Here is a 22,937-nt window from a genome sequence, read left to right as displayed (position 1 = left end):
ACCAGCTCCCAGGGACACTGAGCTGGACTGGTGACTGTGCCTCACTGTCCTAGAGAGCATGTCATGTGTGTATGAGATCTCAGTGTAGCATATCCTGTGCTTTCAGTGAGATCTAAAAATTGTCACCACTTAAAATACATGAAGTGATTGCAGATGTCAAAAATATCTGTATTGACTATAACTTTCCAATCCATTGGCTGTAGGAAACCCTGGCAAGTTTCAAAATTACTGGGTAGGAGCACTTTTTCTTCTGGCTAAAAGTGATGCCAACTAAAAGAAAACCAAACTGTGCCAATGGCTATATCCTAAATATGTAATAAACCCAAATAGGCTTTAACAATGGTGGAAGGTGTCCATGTTGTACCAGATGCAGTATGATACTACTTGTAGAGTTTTTTTAAGAATTTGAAATGTCCTACATGATGTCAACTCAATTACCTGTCCATTTGTTCAAGCAAAGTAATATTTGCACATTATTCAGTGAATGAAAGTTATTCAAATAACTGTGCCTATGCACATTAAGTACAAGCAACCTTTACAGAATATTTGGAGAATGTGTGGAAAATGCAGATGAAAATCTAGTAAGCTGCCATTTTAGAAACACACTTTGGTATTCCTTTGTGCTGTTCGTTAACCCCATTCCCTAATGCTGAACATCTGCAGATATCTGTGACAGCATGGCCAAGGAGCTGCCTGGGCTTTGTCTGAGCTCTGAAGGGGGAGCGCAGAGCTGTGTGCTAGTGGGGTCCCCTCCATGACCAGAGGGACACTGCAAATGCCTTGCCAGCAAAAGCAGAGCTTCAAGGAAAATTCATATTCCTTCTTTTTTTCTTGTCTGCTCAGGTGAGGACAAACCCTGGAGACCGCTGGGTGGGCTGGGAGCAGGAGCTGAGTGCCGGGGATGGTGCCTGTGGCGGGAGGTGCGGCACAGACTCATTCGCCACTGCCGGGAGACAGAGATGTGCTCTGGCAGGGCTGGCCCTCCTCCGGGACAACCTCCAGCCAGGGTAAAACTGCAGAAATGAAGCCGAGGGAGGCGTTTGTTTAGGGAGAAGTGTGTGAAATCCTCGTCGTTTCAGCCCCTGAGGCAGAGGTGGAGCACAGCAGCGGTGTCCCAACTTCTCCAGAGGTGGAAACCTTAACAGTGTGAAGGAGTGGAGCAGGAGGACACGCTGTGCCGGTGAGTGCCCTGTAGAAAGCCATGACAGCAGAGTCGGCTGGGCTCATTTCCTTAAGATTTGTATTTGCAGCTGTCCTTGTCATGGGATATTCTTCCTTTGGTCACCCACATGAGCCGCCTGGTCTTCAGCTGTGCCACCAGGGAAGAAGGCAGCGGCAAAGGGCTCGCAGGTGGCCAAGCCAAGGCACCCTCGAGCCCGAGGGTCATCAACCTTCCCCCTGCCCATCCCAGCTGAAAAGAATGTGCCTGGACGCGGGGTTAGAACGCTGTCAGCACAGCCGCGCCACCGCACAGGACGGGGCCGTGCCGCCCTCAGGCCACACGCGGGGCGGGCCGGGCCCGCCCGTACAGGTAAGCGGCGCCGCGCGGGCGGCGGCCAATGGCGCGGCCCGGCGCTCCGCCGTCCCTCATCCCGCTCCGCCGTCCCTCATCCCGCTCCGCCGTCCCTCATCCCGCTCCGCCGGCCCCGCCGCGCGTCCCCCGTCCCTCTCCGCCGACCCCGCCGCGCAGCATGGCCGGGCTGGGCGGCGGCCTCGCCGCCTTCGGGCGCTGCACGCACGCCGTGGTGCGGGCGCTGCCCGAGTCGCTGTGCCGGCAGGCGCTGCGCAGCGCGGCGGGCCCCGAGGTTGACTTCGCCCGCGCGGAGAGGGAGTATCAGCTGTACGTGGGTGTGCTGCGGGGCAAGCTGGGGCTGCAGGTGCTGGAGCTGCCGGCCGACGAGAGCCTCCCCGACTGTGTCTTCGTGGAGGATGTGGCCGTGGTCTGCGAGGAGACGGCGCTGCTGACCCGCCCGGGCGCGCCCAGCCGCCGGAAGGAGGTGAGGAGCGGTGCGGAGCCGTGCGGTGCCGTGCGGTGCGGTGAGGAGCGGTGCGGTGCTGTGCGGAGCCGTGCCTGCGCAGGTGAGCTCGGCCGGCCGCGCCGTCGGGCGTGTCCCCGGGCCCGCCCCAGCCCCGGCGGGAGCGGCGGAGCGGGGACACGCTCGGAGCCGCAGCCCCGCTCGGCCGCAGCGGCCCCGCGCAGCGGCTCAGCCCGTGCCCGCCGCCGGCAGCCGAGCCCGCCGTGCTGGGCTTAGTGGAGAGCGCTGCTTCTCCTGGAGACAAGTGAACAGACCGTGTAAAGTATGACTCATCCATTCTGGGGCGTGCGGGCTTTCTCCCCGTGTCAGCGTGCCCGATCCCTCCGGCGGCTTGTGCGGGTTCGTGAGCACGGTGCAGCCCTGCCCAGTCCGCAAACCCCATACTCAGTACGCGCTGAACCCGGGCTCAGCCCCAGGCAGTGCATCACCGGTGCCTGCCATGGTTGTATGTACTGGCCTGTGCACAGAGCTGGTGTGTGTTTTGCTGTGCTTGGTGTCAGCCCTAATGCCCTTGAACTTGATTCCGCCTTCCTTGTGCAACATTGCAGGCCCCTGCATGTGTGGGGACACAGGCCATTGGAGAGAGGTGTGGTGGATGCACACCCTTACTTTGGATCTTCTTAGTACTTTCTTAATGTCTTCAGCCCATTCATAAACTAGTTTCATCAGGCAGTGCATGCATTGAAGTGCCACCCAGTTATCTTCTCAATGAGCAGTGACAGCCTGCCTTCCTGAAAGTATCTTTTAATGTAACCCATCTCATGTCTCTTTCAGTTCCCATCATCGGTACCATAGTGCATTGTGAGATCCACAGGCCTGTGCTGCTCTGCCTGTGGGACAGACCACTAGCTCTAGCACAGCAATAGCTCCTCTTGGTTTTGGTGGTTTTTACAAAGTGCCTTTTTCTTATCAATTACAAAGTTTTCTTAAATTCTCCCCAGCGGTGTAGTGCACACAACTTGCACATGTGCACTTCTTGTGCATAACCATGTGTATTTACTCCTTGTAACACTCCTGAATGCTCTTTAAGGTGACAGCACCAAAGTGTTTGCCACATGCTACTCTCAGAAGCAGCTGTTTCTTAGCCAAAGTGAGTTTTCACTGGTCCTTCCCATGACACGCTGATATGTAGCTCTGAGTCCTGCTCCCATTTGTACCATTTCCCCTTCAGGAGGAAGGATTTACTTCTTTCCATAAGTGACTTGTCCAGGTAGAGTCAGAAACAAGAGAGAGACAGAGATTTCAGGCATAATTTGAATGTTATTAGTGTTCTTGAGTGATGGAGCAATCCCTCCCTTGAGTTTTCTATGAAGTAAAACCGAAAAAAATAATTAAACTAGTGTCCTTTTAAAGCTTTTACAATGCATGACTCTGCAGTGTAGTGCCTGTCTGAACATTTAACTCTTATTTACAACAATTCTTCCTCCTGGTAACATTGTTACAGCAGTGTCTTGTGGAAGGGGGGAGAAGGTGCTCATTTCTGCGGGATGCTACCTGCCTGTTCCTGATCCCTCTCCTCCCCAAGGCATCCTCCCCTTCCTGGCATGGTTACTGTCAGCTTTGTTTAGCTGGGGTGCCTAGGTGGAGTAGCTGGTGACCAGGATGTCATACTGAAAACAGTGAAATGGCAAAGGCTTTAGAAAGCTGGAATGCACACATGCCTACCCAGAGCTCTCATGCTGTGGCTGTGTGTGCCTTGGACATCTTGGCAAACGTCTATGATAATGTCATCTTCATAGAGCCCCCAGAAAGTACCCAGAGCCTCTCTGCTCTTATTGCCTCCAGCTGTGGTGCTGGAGGTACCAGCCACAGGTGCTCAGGCAGTCCAGGCTCTGAGATATGTGGGCACCCTGTCCTGAGGGAGCCCAGCACCTGCTGCTGGCCCTCCTGCCAACCCCAGTGAGTCTGTCAGAAGCCTCCCAAGATAATTTTCTGAGGTTTATGTTCAGTCTCTGAATTCCCCATTGAGATAGTTGCTGGAGTCTGGTGGCAAGTGATGTTGCTGCAGGATCTCTCTTACCATCTGTCCTGTCAAATCTGCCTTTGTCAGTGACCTACAGGAGATTGGGGCATCTTTATTGAGCTGTGAGTGGCCCCAAACTGGGGCAAGGGTGAGAAGTGATGCCACTGAGGTCTAGGCTGTGCAGAGGGTCCTTACCAGGCTGAGAAAGGGGCTGACCCAGGGAGATCTCGTGGTTGAACAGGGACAAGTGCAAAGTGCTGCCCCAGGAAAGGAAGGATCCTACATCAGCTGGCTGTTATGAAAGTGAACCAAGACTGTGGCAGTGCACTGTCACTTGTACTGGGTGACAGGGAAAGAGGGTAGATGCAGGCTACGTAAGCACTGGTTTCTCAAACTGCAATCTCTTATTCTTTTTATGTAACATAAGTGCAAACCCATGAATATTTTAGCAGTACAGTTGGCGTATGCTTGGCTTAACCCAGTAAAGCCCAGCTCCTGATCATGCACTCCTGACCTGAGCCTCCCTATAAGGCAGGACTCAGCTGGACTTGTCTTACTGTTAGATGTATTTTTGTCCAGAGCAGGCAGGGGAAGAGGAAGAAGGAAAGGATGAGTGAAACAGGGTCGTAGAGCACCATTTCTGCAAGTAATTAATAGAGGGAGGGTTTGTGTCCAGGAAGCCTGCCAAAGAGCCATGTGGTAGGTTGAGCTCTGAAGCCTGATCAGACCAGGGAAAACTGAAGAGCACTGGGCATTACTGAGGTGCATCCCAAACACAACAGCGTGGTTGCCTACTCAGCTGGTGCAGTGCTGTTTCAGGTGTGTTGTGCCTTCTGATAAACTGTCTGCCAGATGCATGAACTGAGCAGCACTGTCTTAATCTCCCCTGTTTCATGCTACTGAAAACCTATAATGCAGTATTCAAGAAAGATACAGCTTTTTCTTCCACTGACTAGACTCTTTATTAAGAAGGCTTGTCACCAATTACGGTAACACTATGCAGTAGACAAATTTCTGCAGTAGTTTTATAATAGCATTGATTGAGCTTTCAGGCTTTATAGATATTACTGCTTATTCCCCCAGCAACACTGGATTCTTTACTGATTGTCTGTCTGGAACAAAACAAAATAAAATCTAGGGTTATGTCTGTTCCTGCTCCAAGTTATTGTAAGGAGAAAAAAAGAATTGAATTAAATTTGGTCATGTTCAGGCAGTGCTGGGAAAGAGCCCAGTATTTTTTTAGTAAAGTAGAAAAATTAGTCATGCATTTAATGATTTGTTTGCAAGTCAGACTTATTTCAAGGCATTATGTTTCTGTGTTATAAGCTTCTGAACTTACTTTAAAATTCATAGTTTCTGTGGAGTTTTGATTTGGCAGAAAGGTAAAGGCTTTTGAAGTAAGCCAAAGGTAGATTGCTAATATGTCTAAACTGGTATTTAGCTGTGTGCAGTCACCAGTGCACTTGATGCTTAAGTTGAGTAAGTCCAGTGGAAATGTTGTGATCATTGATCAGATTGCCAGTTCCAGCACCTTTTGTTCCAGCAGTATGTTCTCAATTGTTTATTCCTCCTATATAAACTCTCAACGTCACCTTCTGCATACAGCAGGGTTAGTTGCTGTGAAGAGCCCTCATCAGCACATTGCTTTTGCTGCCTAAGTTGTCTTAATGTGCTTGGGATAGCACAGAACAGCATTTCCACCATTTCTGTGCTTATGCAGACAGATGGAAACCCAAAAGCTCAGCAAAATGCACCCACAGTGACCTGGCCTCTTCTCAGCTGCCAAGTAGAGAATGGAGAATTAGTTGGTGCTGGGAAAACTACAGGAGCTGCTGCAGAAGAGCTCAGTGTATTTCCTTCCTTGGTTAAGAGAAAACTTCTGCCCAATACTTTTGTTGCTCCCTACACCCCCAAGACGCACTGGGGACTTGTGGCTGTGTTCATGTGGTGTAGGAAAGCTGTCCTTCAGCAGTGAGGGACAGAACGAGCAGCCAAGAACTGTGTTTGTCAAATCCCATCCTCTCAACAAGAACTGGAGAAACCACCTAATTGCTTTTTCAACATCTCTTGGTATCTCTTCCCAAATCTACTTGCTGTGTGGCAGGATTTTGTCGACAGCCCATCCTGTGCTGGGCCAGGTAACCTGCTCCTCAGTGCTGAGCACCCTCAGCTGCCACACTGTCCCCCCCGTAGGGCCTCTGCATGGCTGTGTATGAGCCACAGCCTACACTGGCCCGTGGTCCCAACTGCAGCTGGCTGCTTGCAGGGATAGTTCTCTGACCAGGATGTAGGAGTTTCTAAAAAAACCAGAAGGTAAAAAGAGTTCACTAAGTTATTTATGTATTGTATGCACTGAGGTAATACAGCATAGCTGCTGCTAAATGCAAGACACTTTTTCCACTCTCTCTGTAGGTATAGATGGTTCTGCAGGTTAATGATGTCTGTTTCAAAGTAATAGAAAAGCTAGGCTCAGGAGAAAGAGATTTAAGGCTCTGCTGGGCTCCTAAACTTAATTAGGTTATGGGGGTTTTGTTCTACAGCATACACATGTGAGCCTTTAGAATCCTTTAGGTTTGAGAAGAAACTGAACCCAGCACTCGAGGTGTAGCCATTGCTGAGCACAGAGGGACAATCCCTGCCCTGCTCCTGCTGGCCACACCATTGCTGGTACAGGCCAGAGGCCATTGGCCTTCTTGGCCACCTGGGCACAGCTGGCTCACGTTTGTGTTCAGCTGCTGCCAACCAGCATCCCCAGGTCCTTCTCCGCTGGGCAGCTTTCCAGACACCCTGTTGGGCTGCATGGGGTTGTTGTGACCCAAATGCAGGACCAACACTTTGTATTGGTGAACTTCATAGAAGTGGCCTTGGCTCTTCTATGAGGTTCACCAGACCCCTCTGGAGTCCCAAGGCTGTTGTGCTGCATGGGGTTGTTGTGACCCAAATGCAGGACCAGTACTTGGTATTGGTGAACCTCATAGAAGTGGCCTTGGCTCATTGATCCAGCCCGTCCAGACCCCTCTGGAGAGCCTTCCTAGCCACAGGCAGTTCAGTAGTGCCTCCCAAGGGATCCTATCAACCAGTCCCTTAAACAGGCCAATTTCACCAATAATCAAAAATTATTTCATTTTTTCTGTCCTTAGGGTGGCCTTCAGCCACCAAATCACTCACCAGTCCTTCTCTGTTCACAATCACCATATCCAGAGGGACTTAACAGTAACCCTTTGCTGCCACATGGATCTGCATCCCCTGCTTGCAGTGAGACAGCAAATGGCTGTCTCAGCAGCCTCACTAAGCACACCATCCCTCAAACATTGGTGTGTTGCCCCCAGGCTTATCTCTAGTTAGCCTGGTTTTTATCTCTTTTTATCTTCAAATCTAGTTTAAAACTAGTTAAAAATCTAGGGGTCAATAAGCCCTGCTAACTCCTTTGCAGGGAGAGAGAAGTGTCTCCAGCAGGCCTGCTGTTGTGTAAATCTACCCATTGTCAAACCCCAAAAATTCTGCTGGTGACACCAGGCTCAGAGCCAGGTATTGATCTGCTGGCTCTCTTGTTTCTGCACTCATCACTCCCTGCAGTTACAAAGCTGGAGGGGAATGCTGCTTGTGCTCCTGATCCTATAACCAGCTGTCCCAAGGCTCTGAGGTCTGTTGGTTGCCCTCAGACTTATTGTTGGGGCTTCATTGCTGCACACCTGAAAAATCAATAAAGGATAATAGTCTGAGGGCTGTATCAGGGGAGGAAGCTTTCTCTTCCATCTTTAACCAGGGCCCCAGAGGGACAGCAGCCTTCCCTAGCAAGTGGGTCTGGTCTGCATTTGATTCCCTTCAGAAGGGAGTCTCCTCTGTCATGTCAGTGGCCTTTTTTTTCCTTTATGGTGGCAGTTTTGATGCTGTGCACAAGCTGACTAAACCTCAGCAGCACCTCCAAGCTGGATGAAACAGGCAGAGGAGCTCCTGTACCTGGGCACCCTCCCACAGGGGTGCTCAGTGCTGCTGGCCGGCCCTGGGGAAGGGCAGGGCCCTCCCTGCAGCCCAGCTCGGGTGACAATGTGCTCCCACCCAGCTCTGTCAGTCATGTGGGTGCAGAGCTTAGCGAGGCTTTGGCTTTCTGCTCCCTGGTTGAGCTGGCACTGTCAGGAATCTGTCTCCTTTCCATGGAGGATTAGCACTGGCTGATCACTAGAGAAACAAGAGATTAAATGTTTTATTACCATTTTAAATAATTCATGGCTCTTTCAACTGTCACACAACTTGTGGCCGTCCTTGATGTTTTCACTGACCCCTTTGCACATCCTTATTGTGCTTTACCCTTGATGACCCAGACCACCTTGGTGTTCCACCTAGAAAACTTATCACAGAAAGCACAGTGTAATTGCATAGTACTTAAAACAGCAGGTAAGTAAACATGGCAAACATGAAGGCTGACAAAAATTAGGGATGGTGCTAGATACCTTTCCACCTTCTTGTTAGAGTGGGTTTTTTAATACCTTTTCCATTTTATACTGAGCCATATATGCATACTCCTGTAGCCTGTCTTTTTCAGTATGTTCTCTGTCTAACCTTACAAATTAGAGTGAAAGCATGCAAGGTACTGTCAGCATTTTTTCTGTCATTCTGACAACAAGTTAAGAAGTACCAGCCAGACTTCAGATAAGATGCGTACCTGAGTTTTCATGTGGGATTTGGTTGTTCCTTGGGCCTATAATTGGCAACCCCAAATGTAATGATCTTCTACAAAGTTAGTGTCACTTGGAGAAATTCTCCAGGATGGTGGGTGATGCCCATCATGGGTTACAGAAGGCAGTGAAGTAACTCATATCAGAATCTGCTTCAGTGTTTTCTTTTATCATACCAGTAGCTTTAATTTTCAGAGTATTCTCTATCAGTATATAAATTAAATGAAAAGCATGCAGTAGAGAAGTTTCTTAAACAGTACTGAGAAGTTTGAAAAAAACCTCACTCATTTAGGCAACATCAGGTAGACTTTTACCAGGAGCCAACATAATTATCACTATACATAAGAATTTTTAGCCTCCTGAAGCAGACTGTTTCGAAAATCATGTGCTTCTTAAACAGTACTGAGAAGTTTGAAAAAAACCCACTCATTTAGGCAACATTGGGTAGACTTTATCCAGGAGGCAACATAATTATCACTATACATAAGAATTTTTAGCCTCCTGAAGCAGACTGTTTCGAAAATCATGTGCTTCACAGTTTAAGTGATGCCTTTTGGATTGGGCATGTGGTTCTTTGGTCTTAAAGTTCATTGCTGATGTAGCTCTGACCCTGCATTAATAAGGCTTGCACTTTGGGTGAAGTGGCTATGCCAAGAACTATATTTTTTTTCATTTTCAATTTTGCTTCTGTGATCCCCTATTTAATGAAAATGTTAGGAAGTAGCTTCTAGTCAGATCAATATAAGTGGACTGTATTCATTATATTTGGTTTCTATCTATAGAACTGTAAAACAGTCTTTAAGAACAGTCTAGGAGCAGCTTGGGTTTCATGCTTTTCTAGTAGAAGCCATATTTAGACCTTGTTATTGAATTGTGATGTCAGGACTCTCAGAAATATCCCAGTTGCTGACCAGAAGATTAAAAAAAGTCAGAACCCAAATTAAATGCCTGTTTTTTAATCTCTTGTGGACACTTGATTATTATTGTGCAAGCCTGATGTCAACCTCTGTACTTTGTTAATCACGGTTCCTTTAGCTGTGATAAACAGCCCTTGGTGAGCTTATGGTTCAGTGCAAATGCTAAGTGGTTAAAGGTTCCAAATAACCATAAGCATTTCCACAAGTAAAAAGATCCTTTGCTGTGCTCTGACTTATACATATGGCTTGGAGCTACCCTGTTCCTCCCCCAAGAACTTTCTGCTTGGACTTTGAAAATGAACCTAAATAGCTGATGTTTTGTAGTTTTTTGTTTGTGTATTTTGGTTTGTTTGTTTTTGGTTTTGTAACTGCCTTACTTAAAAGCATTGCCAAAACTAGTTGACCACAGTCACTTTTGGAGTTGTGGTTTCAAGATTCAAAGGTGGGTTTATAACATCCCCAGTGTAGTCTGCCTGATGAGTTGTGCACTTAAACTTCTTGTCTCCCGTCATCCCTCTTGGTGGGGTGACTGGGACATGCAACTCTTCAGCAAGCCTGGCTGATCTTAGCACAGATATTTTCTGTTTTAATAAACATGCAGACTTTAATTTCTACCACTATTACTGGTTATTTTGAAGTGATTCTGGAGCAGGTACTCTGCCTCTGCTACAGGCTCAGCACGACTCTGCTGAGGATCCTGTGGGAAGTGACTGTATAGCAAGTTTTAACTTTAGAGTTTCCTAGTAAATAGTGCTGGATCAAAAATGTAGACCTGATCATTAAATGCTGACCTGAAACAAAAGTCTTCATTAATCATAAGTTACACCAGTACACATGCACATCTGTGTAGAAGTCATTGTTTATGGCAGGCATGCCAACCAGAGGTTGTGGCTACAGAAAATGTGTTCTTATCAAGAAAGTCATTACTGTCAGTAATTACTCATCATTCATCACTTTGAAAAATAAACCATTCTGCTTTTTTTGGTATTTATTATAGAAGCATATCCCTAATCAAACTTACGGTGTAAGAGAGCTTCACTCTTGGCATCAGATCTGGTCAGTCACAGTTGTAGGTAAGATAAATTATGTACCCAGACCATCAGGTGACAATATCTTTTATTGCTACCCCTTTTATAGCAGTATTAGGAGTTTGTCTTCCAGAAAAAAAGCTAAATGTCTTGGGGCTGAGATGTACCTGAGTCAGGTCTTGCATTCATCCAAGGCCAGTGATCATCTAGACCACTCTGATGTGCTGCTTTTCTGTCTCTGAGTCAGTATTAAAACTGTGCAAGTAGATAAAAATCAGCTCGTTCAAGATTTGCAGATCTCATTTTCATGTCAATAGAGATTCAGTATTTGGCATCATCTTTAAGAAACGATTGTGATAATTTGTTTCTGGAGGGTTCATTATGTATGTTCATAGTAAAGGATCTGGCTGTCCACGCCTGTCTCCGGATGCCAACTGAAGTTCTCTGGCAAGATGAAATCATCTATCTCAGTTCAGTCCCAGCTGGCCACTGAAGCAAAGCAAAACAAAACTGATGCATAATTGGATGCTGTTGACAGTGTTGTGATTGATTTTGCATTTCTCTTTGCTTTTTCTGAGGCTTTTAATGCAAGAGCTGTCAGGAAGCTGAATCCTGTATCTCAGAAAGGGCGATATTGCCGGGTAAGAATCCTGCTTGTGCAAATGTCTCTGCATTTCAGTGTGGTTGATGTCCTTTGAGCTGCAGGCCAGCAGCCATGGAGATTGTCATCTCCATGCAAATCCAGGCTAGAAAGACAAGTGTTTTAGAGATAGAGCTAGTTTTTGGCCTGCTCTTCAGAAGAAGCAAGCTATGTTTTAAAAAATAATTTAAATGTTTAGTGGTAAACTGCAGACCTTGCCTCTGTGTAGAAGTAGAGATGTTTAGTGGTCTTATAGGAGTTAATTTTGCAAACAAAAGTGCTTTGAAGCATTTCAGCTACCCAAGTACTGAGTGTGCCTGTCATCACTGTGCTTGAAATAGTAAAAGGGATGAATCTCACATTCTTACAACATTTTACAGAGGAGAGGTGGCATGGCCATTGCTAGTCACTAGGTATTTGCTGAAGTTTAATACACTTGTTCACGTCTTTGAATCTGCTAAAAGACTCTAATGGAAATACTTGTGCCCGTGTTAGCAAGAGCTGGAGTGAGCTCTTGAGAGGCAAAAATGCTCCTGAGAGGCAAAAATGAGCTGATAGACACAAATAGATAGTGATGGAGGATGACGTGAATGGAATGCATGTATTTTCCATGTATTTTCCAGTAGAAAGGTCTCACTGAGGTCTTCAGCAAAGTTTGCTGGGTTTTTTTGCAAGGTGGTTTTTTGGTGATGCCTGTAGCCAATACTCCTGTATTCAGAAACTTCAAACTATGATGCTTTCTTGGAGTAGAGGGTGTTAGAGAAGAAGGTGGCACAGGGTTGTCATAACCCTTTTCCACATTCCTTCTGGCTGCAGCAGCTTGAAATGTGTCCAGAGAAAGCTGGTTTTAATGTGGGTTTCCAAAAGAAATCAGGCAGACACTACTCTGGTGTTGGCCTTACTGATATTTGTCCAATAATTCTTGATCCCTTTGGTCTGAAGTGGTTGCAAGGAAGGAAACAGAAAGTAGCCCCACCACCACCAATGCAGGAAAAGTCAAGGCAGAAGTCAGTGTAGGAGAGGCACACTGTCAAAGAAAGGAGAGACCTGACTGTCTGCATGGGGCAGAGCCCTTGTCAGCACTTCATGTATCATACAGGATGCCATGTCTTTGCTGATGCTGGCAAGTCCAACTGGGAAAATCTAATCCATACAAAATGGAGCTTCTGCACTGCCATACAGAAATCTCTTATTTTTTATGACCCTTAAAGCAAACGTTTCTGTTAAACTTCATCTTATTCTGGAATGTGATCTGATTGTCACACAATAAACCAACCAGCCTGCCTTGACCAGAGAACTCTGGCTTAGGACAGTCCCTTCTAAATGAGCATTGCTGAAAGGCCATTTTCTTGACTTGGCTCAAACTGATTATTCACCTGGACCTGAAGTGCTGTGTGAGGTTCTAGTTACCCATTTTGGAAATGTAGAATAAGCAGAAAAGGCATGTGGATGGATAAGAAGACCTTGCTGCAGTGTAGGACTGTTCCTGGATGAAGCAACACTAATTAGATAAAAGCCTTCAGCTCAAAGTTATCTTGGGGAGTGGAGAAATAGGAGAGTTCTACAATATCTCAAATGGTACAGAGTAAATGAACTGGGACTCACAGTATGAAAATGACATCCAGAGAAATACCCAGGCAGCAGGTTCCAGCAGAAGGAAGTTCTTTGCAACACAGTGCACAACTGAACTGTCAGAGTCAATGCCAGGATGTTGCAAGGCTGGGGGGTGGGAGGGGGCAAAAGTACAGCTGGATGTCAACTATGAAAGAGAGATCCATCAATAGCTGTTTTAACTCTTGGATCCAGATGCGATAGCTGGCTTTGGAAATATGTGCATTGCCTCTTCCAATAGGCTGGGGAAGATGAACTGGAGACAGCAGCACTCTGTGATTGTTCTCTGTGATTGTTCCCTTAAGCTGCCGGTACCGGCCACTGCTGGAGTCAGGCTGCTGGGACATACAGGTCTCTGTGACCCCCTTAAGCTGTTCATGCATTATGAATAAGCTGTGATACTGATAGCTGTTTAGCAGACTCATTATGAGTCGCTTGCTGTGATCCTGAAGGTCACGAGTTGTTCCAAGCACTGCCTGTTTGGGAGGCAGATGCCCTGTCTTGACCTTGCACAGATCTTGCTGGTGTTTTCCTCCCACCTGGCAAGGGAAGACTTGTGTTCAGGCTTAATCAGGGTGTCCAGTGGCATAAGATGGGCCATCACTAGCACTGGCAATGGGTGGTTTGTGATCAGATGTTGATTTATTTTTTCTTCCCTGCTTCAGGTTGTGCATCCTAGAAGAGGTAGTAGGAAATGGAATGATTCCACCATGAAGACAGTCAGAGATATTTTATGTCAACAGTATAAAAGAATTCTGCAGCCCCCACCCCCCCGCCCTTAGCAAGTCAGATTAAGCCAAAGAAACAGTGCACACTTTGTAAAGCAGAGATTTCTCGTTGGGAAATGTTGTTTCTAGCTTTTCCACATCAGCTGTGAAAACATACTGCCATCCAAGCTTTGCAAAATGATTCTTAGAAAGGCCTAGGAGTGAATGCTTGGCAAATAGAGGTATAATATATTGAGATTCAGGCTTAAAGGCTTAATGTTATGGAAGAGAGTGTCCTAGAAAAGCCTTTGCAGAAAGCTGCCAGGGAGAAGAGTCTCCTGTGGACTTTTGAGTTTATTTTGTTGTGGGACAGCTGATGGAGCTGATAGTCTGCCAATTTGTGCTGTGGAAATTATCAACAGGTTTTTCCTGAATAGCATTTTATAGATTAAATGAACCTGAAAACACCAGCATTAGTAATGGGAAATAGGTATTCATTTTCTGGGTGCAAGGAGCCATTTGGAAAAGGTGCCACTCTCTTCTGACCTTATGCTCTGGCTTCACGCATAATCCAATCACAAATTATTGACTAGAACTGCTGGTCTTTTTATGCCTGCAAATGGCAGTAGCAGAGCCATTTCTGGGTGGGTTTGATGAATGGCAGGCTGCCAGGAGTGGCATCTCATTGTGTCTGAGATAATGCCAGGAGCAGCCTGAAAGCCATGGCAGGAGAGCATCAAACCAGCTGTGCATTGTGCAGGGCTGACTGGAGAGATTTTGCAGGAGCAGGACTAGGGCTGGTGTGGCCAGGCTTGGATGGTGAGCATTTTTCTGTGTTTCCAAAGTCTTCACAGACATCAACCCATTGTGTTCAGCCTGTGTGGACTGATGACATCAGTGATGCCCTGATCAAACTGGGGTGATGAGAGCCTTGGTCCCGTAGGTGTTCCAGGGCAGGGAAGATGGGCTCGTGTGCTGCATCTCTGCTTTGGTGCCTGTCACTTGGCTGCAGTAACCCTCCCAATAGTTTTGCCTGACCCAGTAGCTGGAGCTGTGGCTCTGCTGCATCCCACATTGCTGTGGCTCTGTGTCCTGGCCATTCCCCAGGTTGACTGGGGAGTAGCAAAAGTGAATGCAGGGGAAAGTGAAACAAAGAAAGATGTCTGTTATCCAGGCTCTGAACGAAGGCAGCGGTGTTTGTGGCACTGATGGGAAAATACTCCCATGGCCATCCCCTCTGCTAGCTGCAAGCATTTCTGTCTCTCCTGGGGCTTGCTGTTTCATGGCCTGACTTTGATATTTCCTGAGCATGACTTTATCCTTCTCATTTCTCCATCCTTAGGGGAACTTTGGCACAGATGTCAGCAGCCACCAGAAACCGCCAAAAGCTTTTGTGCAGTAAAAATGTGCTCTGTCCACGCTTCATCTTAAGGACTAAAGGCACTGCTTATAATTCTGCACCAGGCTTCTCTGAATTTAACCTAGTTTCCACTTTTCTTAGTTTCTTTACCCTCTATACAAGATTGCTGCACACAAACTGGAAGCCTAATGGGAACTTCTAAAGATCTGCCAGTCCTCTAACATGCAGCAGTACTTCCTAAAATTTCTTAAGAGATGGGTTTGTGTTCTTCTGGATGGAATGTAAACCAAGGGTTGCTAATAATGCAGTGTGTAAGGTCTTATTCAGATTTATATAACCCTGATACTGTGTCTAAAAATAGTGTGTTGTTTTGCATTCTTGAAAGCAGATTCACCATAAACCTACATATGCCACAAAGTGCTATGCTGGTCACAAAGTGGACTTCTTGGGAGTTGTATGAAAAGTACTGAAAACCCATTTTAATTTTATTAGTCCTGCAAAATACACATGGACAGTCATGTTAAATATGGTAACACTTGGAATGAGCTGCAGCTGTGGTTCTAGTAGGAGGCATAGGGTATGGGACTCGTCCTAGAGAGGCGTCCATCAGAGAAGTGCAAGCATTGATTGCCTGAACTGGAGTAGGAAGGAGTATGGGGCAGGTGGATATAGATTTAGCAAATGCTTTCAGACCAGAAGGAGTGAAAGAATAAAAACAGGCAATTGGTGTGTATTCTATACATTATGTTAGCCTCCAAGAGAAGGGGCTTTTTCTTTTGACTGTAAGGCTTGTGCTTATGACGCATGTGTGTAAGTAGATGGGGCTCAATCCTGCAAGATGCCAGTGCTTAATGTAGAGCTTGTAATCAGTCTTACTAGTTTAAGGCACTTAAACTCCTTCCTCCCTTGTGTCTGCTTACTTAGCATCTCTCTAAGCTGGTCTCATGGTCATGTTTTTCACTAGTGGAAAGTCTGAGGTAGTGTGATGTTTAAGATGTGGCTGTAGCTTTAAAGGGTTTCTTAGCCTTCAGTATTGACTAGGAGATTTTGGGCTGTAGTGTGGTGCCTGTGAAAGCATGTGGTTAGTAGCACAATAGAGCTCACATCCATAGTAATGTTAAATAGAGCATGTAGCAATGTGAAATATATCCTGCAATTAGTTTTAAGAACATGCTAAATCCATTTGGAGTGTAGATCTTTAAAGAACAGATAAAATTTGCCCCTTGCTTTTTGCATTCTCTCCAGGGCTGGGAAAGCTGTCACGTCATTGTTGATACACCAAGCATCTGATGTGTCTCCTGTATGTGTTGACTGCTCTCATAATGAGATTTTCTGTAGGTTTGCCCATTTATACCTGGTAGAAAATGGATGCACTCATTTAGCTTTTTGGGAAGGCACTCCCAGAGGAGATGAGGGGGTGACTGCTGTCAAAATCAGCTTTCCTTGTCTTGCATACCCTGTCTGGTGCAAGGCAGTAACAGACAGAGGCATGAGTGATAACTCCTGTCGATGAGATCATCAACACAATGCTTTTAAAGTGTTTTAACATGCCTGAATAGCAGCTCACACCATGGTGGTACGTGTCCTCTGACCTGTGGCCAAAGCCCTGAGAGGCAGGGACAGGCTCAGCACTTCTGAAAGTCAGGCTCTTTACTCCTGAGCCCTGTGCAGGATTTAGGAGCCCAAACCAGCTCTAAAATCTCATATTGGGAAATTTTGAACTCTGTTTCTAAACTCATCATAAAAATATGAGCTTCCTATATGCTAGGAGTGTCATTTTCATTTTTCAAAAAAAGTGGTCTTGCTCCCACTTCCACTGTTTTTTCTACTGTAAGAAAGCTAAGCACGAGGCAGAGGAGCATGCAATCACATGCTGGAGGTTGGAAAGGTGTTTGACAGTATCTTGACTGCTGCTTGTATCAGCACAGTCTGTAGGAAGCTGCATTTTCAGTGAAAAACAAGAAGAATGTCTGAGGGTCACCCCTCTTGAAAGGTGCCAGGTCCTTGGTCTTTACCTCATGCCAGTAGCATGGGCGTACATCCAGACTCTATCTGCTGCAAACTGAGACCTGGGATGAGAGGAAGGTATTTGTTTGAGTGCATCTGTATGTGACCCAAATTCTGAATTTTCAGCAAGGCTTTTTTCCCAAGCTGATATGTCAGTGGGAATTACATTGGTCCAGCAGTGATACCTTGAAAAATGTCCTCTGAAGTACAGGTGTGAGCTGCAGCAGCCTACAAGTGTCTGAAATATTTAGTGTGAGACATTAGTCACGCTGAGGAATGGCCTTGTCCAGCTGTAGTGCAGGCTTGCATGGCAATTCAATAGAAGAGACCAGCAAATATGGAAACTCTGGCTGCCTTAGTTCATCATGAGCAGCACTTTGAGGAACATGCATGACAGATCTGTAGGTCTTGCCTGAGGCTCCTATGCAGTTTTCCCCAGCTAGGTCATCTTTATTGAAATGCTTACTGGAAGTATCCCAGGGCTCGTGGAAAACCTAATTCAGTGTACTTGGAGGGTCAGTTATTTGTTCTTTCCATAGTATTTGCTTCTCTGGAGCAAACTGCTCCCCCGCCCTGCTGTGGTGGTGTCCCAGGCTGTTTTCTGGGAAGCAAATTTTTTGGTCATACCTTCAGCACTGTAGTTTCCAAATTCAGTTAATCTCAGTGGAAGCAGCCTTTGAGCATGGAAGCCAACCAGACACCCACGGCAGCATAGGGAAGAGCTATTTTAAAATTCTAAAAATTAAAAAGTGTTTTTTTCACTTGCATTCCTGGGTCTTGGCCTGAACAAGGAGTAGGGGTGCCAGAATACTGCGAGAGTGTCTGTTGTTGCAGTATGTCTGGCTGAACCAGAAGCAGGAAATTCTTGTGAGAGCCTGTCTCATCAGATTGCCAGCCAGCTCTCAGCCTTGCTGGTTGTGAGTGTGAGTTGGTGAGGTGGGAATGTGGTTGAGAGAAGTATTTGAAGGAAGGTAAGATGGTTCATTGGAAGTGATAGTGTAGTATGTGTGTGCAGCATGGTAGTGGTTTTCAACATAAAAACAAGGAGTGAATACATGAAGCAAACTTGCATCACCCTCTTTCTTGCAGTGGAGGAGGAAATAGGGAAAACTCTTGTATGGGTTGAGTGCTTCTCTGCCAGAACTGGTCTGCCTCTGTGCTCTGCCTTTGGGTCTCCCTCTGGCTTGAAGGGGGCCAGATCCAGCCCTCTGGTTCATAATTCCTTCTTAAAAATTGCAGGTCAGGAATTTTTTCTTCCCCTAGGCTAGACTCTCTTCTGAAACTTTCCATGTTGTTGTGTGCAGAGCTGCCTTGGCAGGAGCGGGGATGCCGGCACTGCAGTAAGAGTCCCAGAGTTTAAACCCCCTGACCAGCAGAATTATTCCACCTTGGCTCCATTTCAAGACTATTTAAAAGACTGTAGCCAGTCTGGGCTGCCGATTTCAGCATTACTGCTCCTCGTGGAGCTGTAACAGTGGGAGACTTTAAAGAGAAAAGACATAATGGAAACTGATTAGAAAAGTGAAGAAAGTCTTGGGATAGAATAAAGCATTGCTTAAGGAAAGGCAGGAGGGTGGGTAAGGTGAGCCCTTAAAAGGCGTGTATTCGATCACAGCAGGGCAGGAAATAGCTTTAGGAGAATTTTTTCTTTGGTCCATTCATAACCTGGTTTGTACCTCATTAACTTTCTGTTAGTGCTTTTTTTCTTCTGAAATCCAGGGTAGCTTATTTCCACTGAAGTCAATGTGAAGAGTCATTCAGCACCGAGCACATGAATCCTTTTGTGCAAGTTAAACAAGAGAAGCTCCCAGTGTTGCTTTCATGCTAAAGGGATGAGAAGCACATTGAGGATGTGCTGATGATGTGTGCTTTATTTACTCCGTTTCCGTGGAGCTACAATAAGCTTCCCAGAGGTGCCTTTTCCAGGGTGCTTGCACCATTTTTCTGTAATTTACTGGATGATCAAATGACAAGCCCTGTGAAATCATTTGCACTCTTGCCTGTGGTTGCATTAAGCCTGTTAACATTGTTAGAACCTCCTGGTTTATGAAGGAATTGCCATAAAAGCTGCATGGCTTAAAGTGTGCCTGATAGAAAAGTGTCCAAGATCTTAAACACTGTCAGCCATTCCCTGCTTACCTAACAAATGCTGGATTTATGAACTCTTGTTCTGCAGTGCTAAAATTGGATTCCAGGTAGCTGAAACTGTGCTTCATTATATCCTTCAAGAAAGACAGCTGGGGTTTTGTCTTGCTGATGAAGCCTAATTTGAATGACTTTCCTCATCAAGCCCATTTAATTAAAGATTCATTACATTCTGTGTAGTGTAACAGTGAAACACAGAATTGTCCTCTGGGCAGCCAGCTGCCAAAAAGGAGGGATTGACTGTAGCTAAAATGGGGTAAGAAGTTGTGGGATTAAAATGCAGCAATATGCAGGTTTGAAGCTGGGGCAGAATGGGAGGGATAGTGAAGTGTCACTGTGTGTGTCTGGGGCCCTGGAGAGAGGGGTGTGATCTGTGGGATGTACTTTCCCTGCCTGTGCATAAAGAGTAGACCTCTCACTGTCTGCTGCTTTCTGAGAAGGTTTATTGTAGACAGAAGAAAGAGGATGGGCTCTAGCAGCATTTTTCAAAGCCTGTAGGGTTTGCAACCCAGAAGATGGACAATGGAAATCCATAAAATAATGCTCTTGAGTTTGCAACAGGAGCACTGGTTGTACACTAACTCCTTGGCTTAGTTTTTGTCCCTGTATCACAACTGTGTTTGTGAATGGGGAAAAGAATGGTTTGTCTACTAGCTGTTCACCAACAAACACTTCCAAAACCACTGAAAACATTTTGTGATGGGATTCTTAGTGGTGGTGGGCACTGCACAGGGAAAAAGCTTCATAGAATTCCCCTGGATGGGGCAGTGGTGCCACTGGAGCATCCATACATGCTAAGTTGTAGATCCATCTGCTGCCCCAAGACAGCAATGAACAGTTATGTCTTGTTTGGCAGCAGAGGGGCATATGTTAGGGATTTTTCTTTGCTTGAAAAAGAAGATTGTATGGATCTTATTTATATTTGAAAAGAGGAACAAGTAACTTGGAGAAGAGCATTTTGCTATAAATCTCATGAGCCTGTAAAAAAATTCAAGGCTGCAATTAAAAAGCTTGTTTGTACTCTTTCTGAAGTGCCTGATCATCTTGTTTGGTCTGATCAAGAGGGAAAATCTTATATTAACAAACTAAGCATCAGAAAGCCTACCATTGCTGGTGAGAGCTGGCATTCAGTAAGGAGCCCACTGAAAACCAACTTACTCCTGATCCCAATTCTTTCTCTCTGTTGAGGTTTTTTGTTTAATTGAATAGCCTTCCATATTCAAAGCAGACAAAACAGTGGGCACAGGTTCTTCTCTAACATGAGCTTTGTGGCTCTCACTTGGTTCCTTAGCACCCTTGAAGGTGCTTTGGTTCTCTGCCTGCACAAGCCACCATTTGGTGGCCAGGCTTCCCCTGCCAGCTCTCCTTAAGCAGGGCTGAGCACCTGTAGCTTCCCTTGACTGGGTCAGCAGGGCAGGGATGCACCATTTTCTGTCTATCCCAAAATAATGAAACTCCTGAGCTGGGGAGGAATCATTAATTTTTGTAAGGGCACTTGAAAGCTGTTGTTTTATGTGCCAAGTGTTTGTTGATGTGACACTGGAGATCAGCTGCAATTGGGAATGGAGAGACACAGTTATATTTTGGTTCTGTAATCTGAGCCTTCCACAGCCAGTTTCTCTGCCTGAGCTGAGGGTGTTCACAGTTTCTTCAGGGGCCTTAGGATCTCTTGGGTTCTGATAGGTGACATGTTACTTTTAATGCTGTAACAGTCAGTATTTGGGGTCTGATTTTGTGTAGCACAAGTCCCCAGTAATTTGGATTAGAGGGCAGAGCATGAGCTTGTCCAAAGACCAGCACCACTGTTTTTTTCAAGGAATGACCATGTAGCATTTCATAACCAACACTGAAAGTTCTGTGTTGGAAAGCTTAACCTGTCATACATTTTTTCTGAGATTTTCTTAATTTTCTTTTTAACCAGATGAATGGAAGCTACCAGTGTCCCAGGCACAAGTGCTGCTCCAGGTGCCACTCCATGGAAGAGTGGGCAGTTAGAAAATTACATATCTGAAACTTTTCAGAGTGATCTGAACATAGAGATTTCAGCTAGAGGTAAAGGAAACACAAAAATAGTGGTTTTCTGTTGAAAGCTCTGGCATAGTACAGTGACAATGACATGTGGTGCATCTCTGCTAGCATGGGGTTACATCAGTTGTGCTCTGTCTTGGGCAGTTTCTTACAGACTGTCTGTTGTATGCAATGGGAACTTGCTGTTCCAGGTAACAATGAAAATTATGTGACATCTCACAGCTTGTGAAAGTTCACTTACCCTCCCCACCCCCATCTGAAAGGCTCTCATAGGCACATATGTATGTGTAGATGTATACATAGTTTATATAATTATGTGTATGTGGGGCTCTTTTCGTTTCATGTCACTGCAGGGAACTGCTCATACATGCTAATGTCTGCTGAGAATTAAGCCTGTCTTTGAGAAATATTTTTGCTCTTGATCTTAGGCAGGTCTTAAACCTGGGACTCCAAAGTAGGAAGAGGAGTGTGCTAAATGATGACTGTAGCTAATTCTCAGAAATAGCATGGTGTTCTTTCTGCCCACCTTTCTCTTTCATCCTTCTCCTTGACTTTATTCCAGGACATCTTGTGGAAAAAGGAAAAGTCGTTTCCGTTAGAACTGGCTGTTTTTCTTCTTTCCATAGATGTTTTTTTACCCCTCTACTCTCAAGTTAAATGGGAAAACAAGGTATGCAGTATTTCTGCTGCAGAGTTAAATATTGATGAAGATTAAGATGCATTAAAAGACTGAGGAAATTCATGGCTCAGGAATAAAAATAAGCAAAACTCAGAAAATTGAAAAAATGTTCAAGTGTATGAATAGCTCTTTATCTTTCTACCTTCCGGCATTACTTCCAATAAAATGTTTCAGCATCTCGATGCAAACATTCCAGTTTCACTGAGCTGGGGACAAGAAAGTGCTGTACAGTAACAGTTATGGGGGGAAAATGTTCTGTGCTGTGTTGGTCTTGGACTTCCTCAGAATATTTTTGTTCCAGATGTTAAACTGCTGTTTTTTTCAGAAGCTTTGTTAAGTTGCCAGAACATTAGATTTTTTTTTTTCTGAAGGATTTTCCAAACCCCAGCTGATTATCACAACACACAAGAATCCAAACTTGGGCTTGGCTTTGCTGTGCTGCAGCAGCTGCAGAAAATCTGTGCGAAGGCGCAGGTTTCCAGCGCCATCATGGAATGCCCTTATAGGGTAAAACAGGGAGCGAGGGAATTCTGCTCTGCTGCCTTGTGCAGCGCAGGATTTACGTCAGCCATTGAGTAACATCAAGTTCCCCAAAGCACAAATACACTCACATACACGCTGTGGCCGTGGTGGTAGCAGAGCTCCCAAAAGAGCTACAGCAGAGCAACTCAGGGATTGAAGGAATTATATCCCATCTGCCTCCCTCCAAGCAAAAGATGATAGTCTGCTCGTAGCAGAGGCAAAGTCAGTCCCTGGTGTATTTTGTTTCTGGCTACAACAGCGCTTTTTCTAGCTGATGGGACATGAGAGTGCTGGTAGTCCTTGGCACAGACTGCATTGCTGCTCCACTGAGGTCAAAATGCCACCTGTGACTCCCCGACCAAGGCGCCTGTGCCCCAGCTCCCCCTGTTGCTCACATTCTTTTCAGCCCTTTGATCTAATCCTTATGGAAATGGATGGAAAAATCTCCTAAGCTGTTTCGTCTAGTGAGGGTTGTCGATAGGAAACTTCTCTTTACAAAAGCAATAAATGGATAAGCACCTTCCACTTTGCTTCTCTCCTTACCTGCCTAATTTTTGTCTTTGTGCGTCTACAGAAACTCTCAGCTATGGTATTTTTGCACTTGATGTGTCTTCCCAA

At 45.8% G+C, this 22,937-nt stretch overlaps 1 protein-coding gene across 1 annotated transcript in view; it reads left to right on the top strand.

Annotated features, from left to right (window-relative positions):
• The first annotated feature begins 1,603 nt into the window (after positions 1-1,603).
• The window catches only part of DDAH1 (dimethylarginine dimethylaminohydrolase 1), a 55,842-nt gene continuing 34,508 nt past the window's right edge, over positions 1,604-22,937 (top strand). The window contains exon 1 of the mRNA XM_039727184.1: positions 1,604-1,997. Within this exon, the coding sequence (XP_039583118.1) occupies positions 1,692-1,997 (306 nt within the window). The 5' untranslated portion in view covers positions 1,604-1,691. The remainder of the gene's footprint in view (positions 1,998-22,937) is intronic.

The sequence above is a fragment of the Passer montanus genome, unplaced genomic scaffold (genome assembly GCF_014805655.1).
Source record: "Passer montanus isolate IOZ18808 unplaced genomic scaffold, ASM1480565v1 scaffold60, whole genome shotgun sequence".
Classification (NCBI taxonomy): domain Eukaryota; kingdom Metazoa; phylum Chordata; class Aves; order Passeriformes; family Passeridae; genus Passer; species Passer montanus.
The sequence above is the reverse complement of the archived record's forward strand: the minus strand, read 5'-3'. Positions and strand labels throughout refer to the sequence as shown.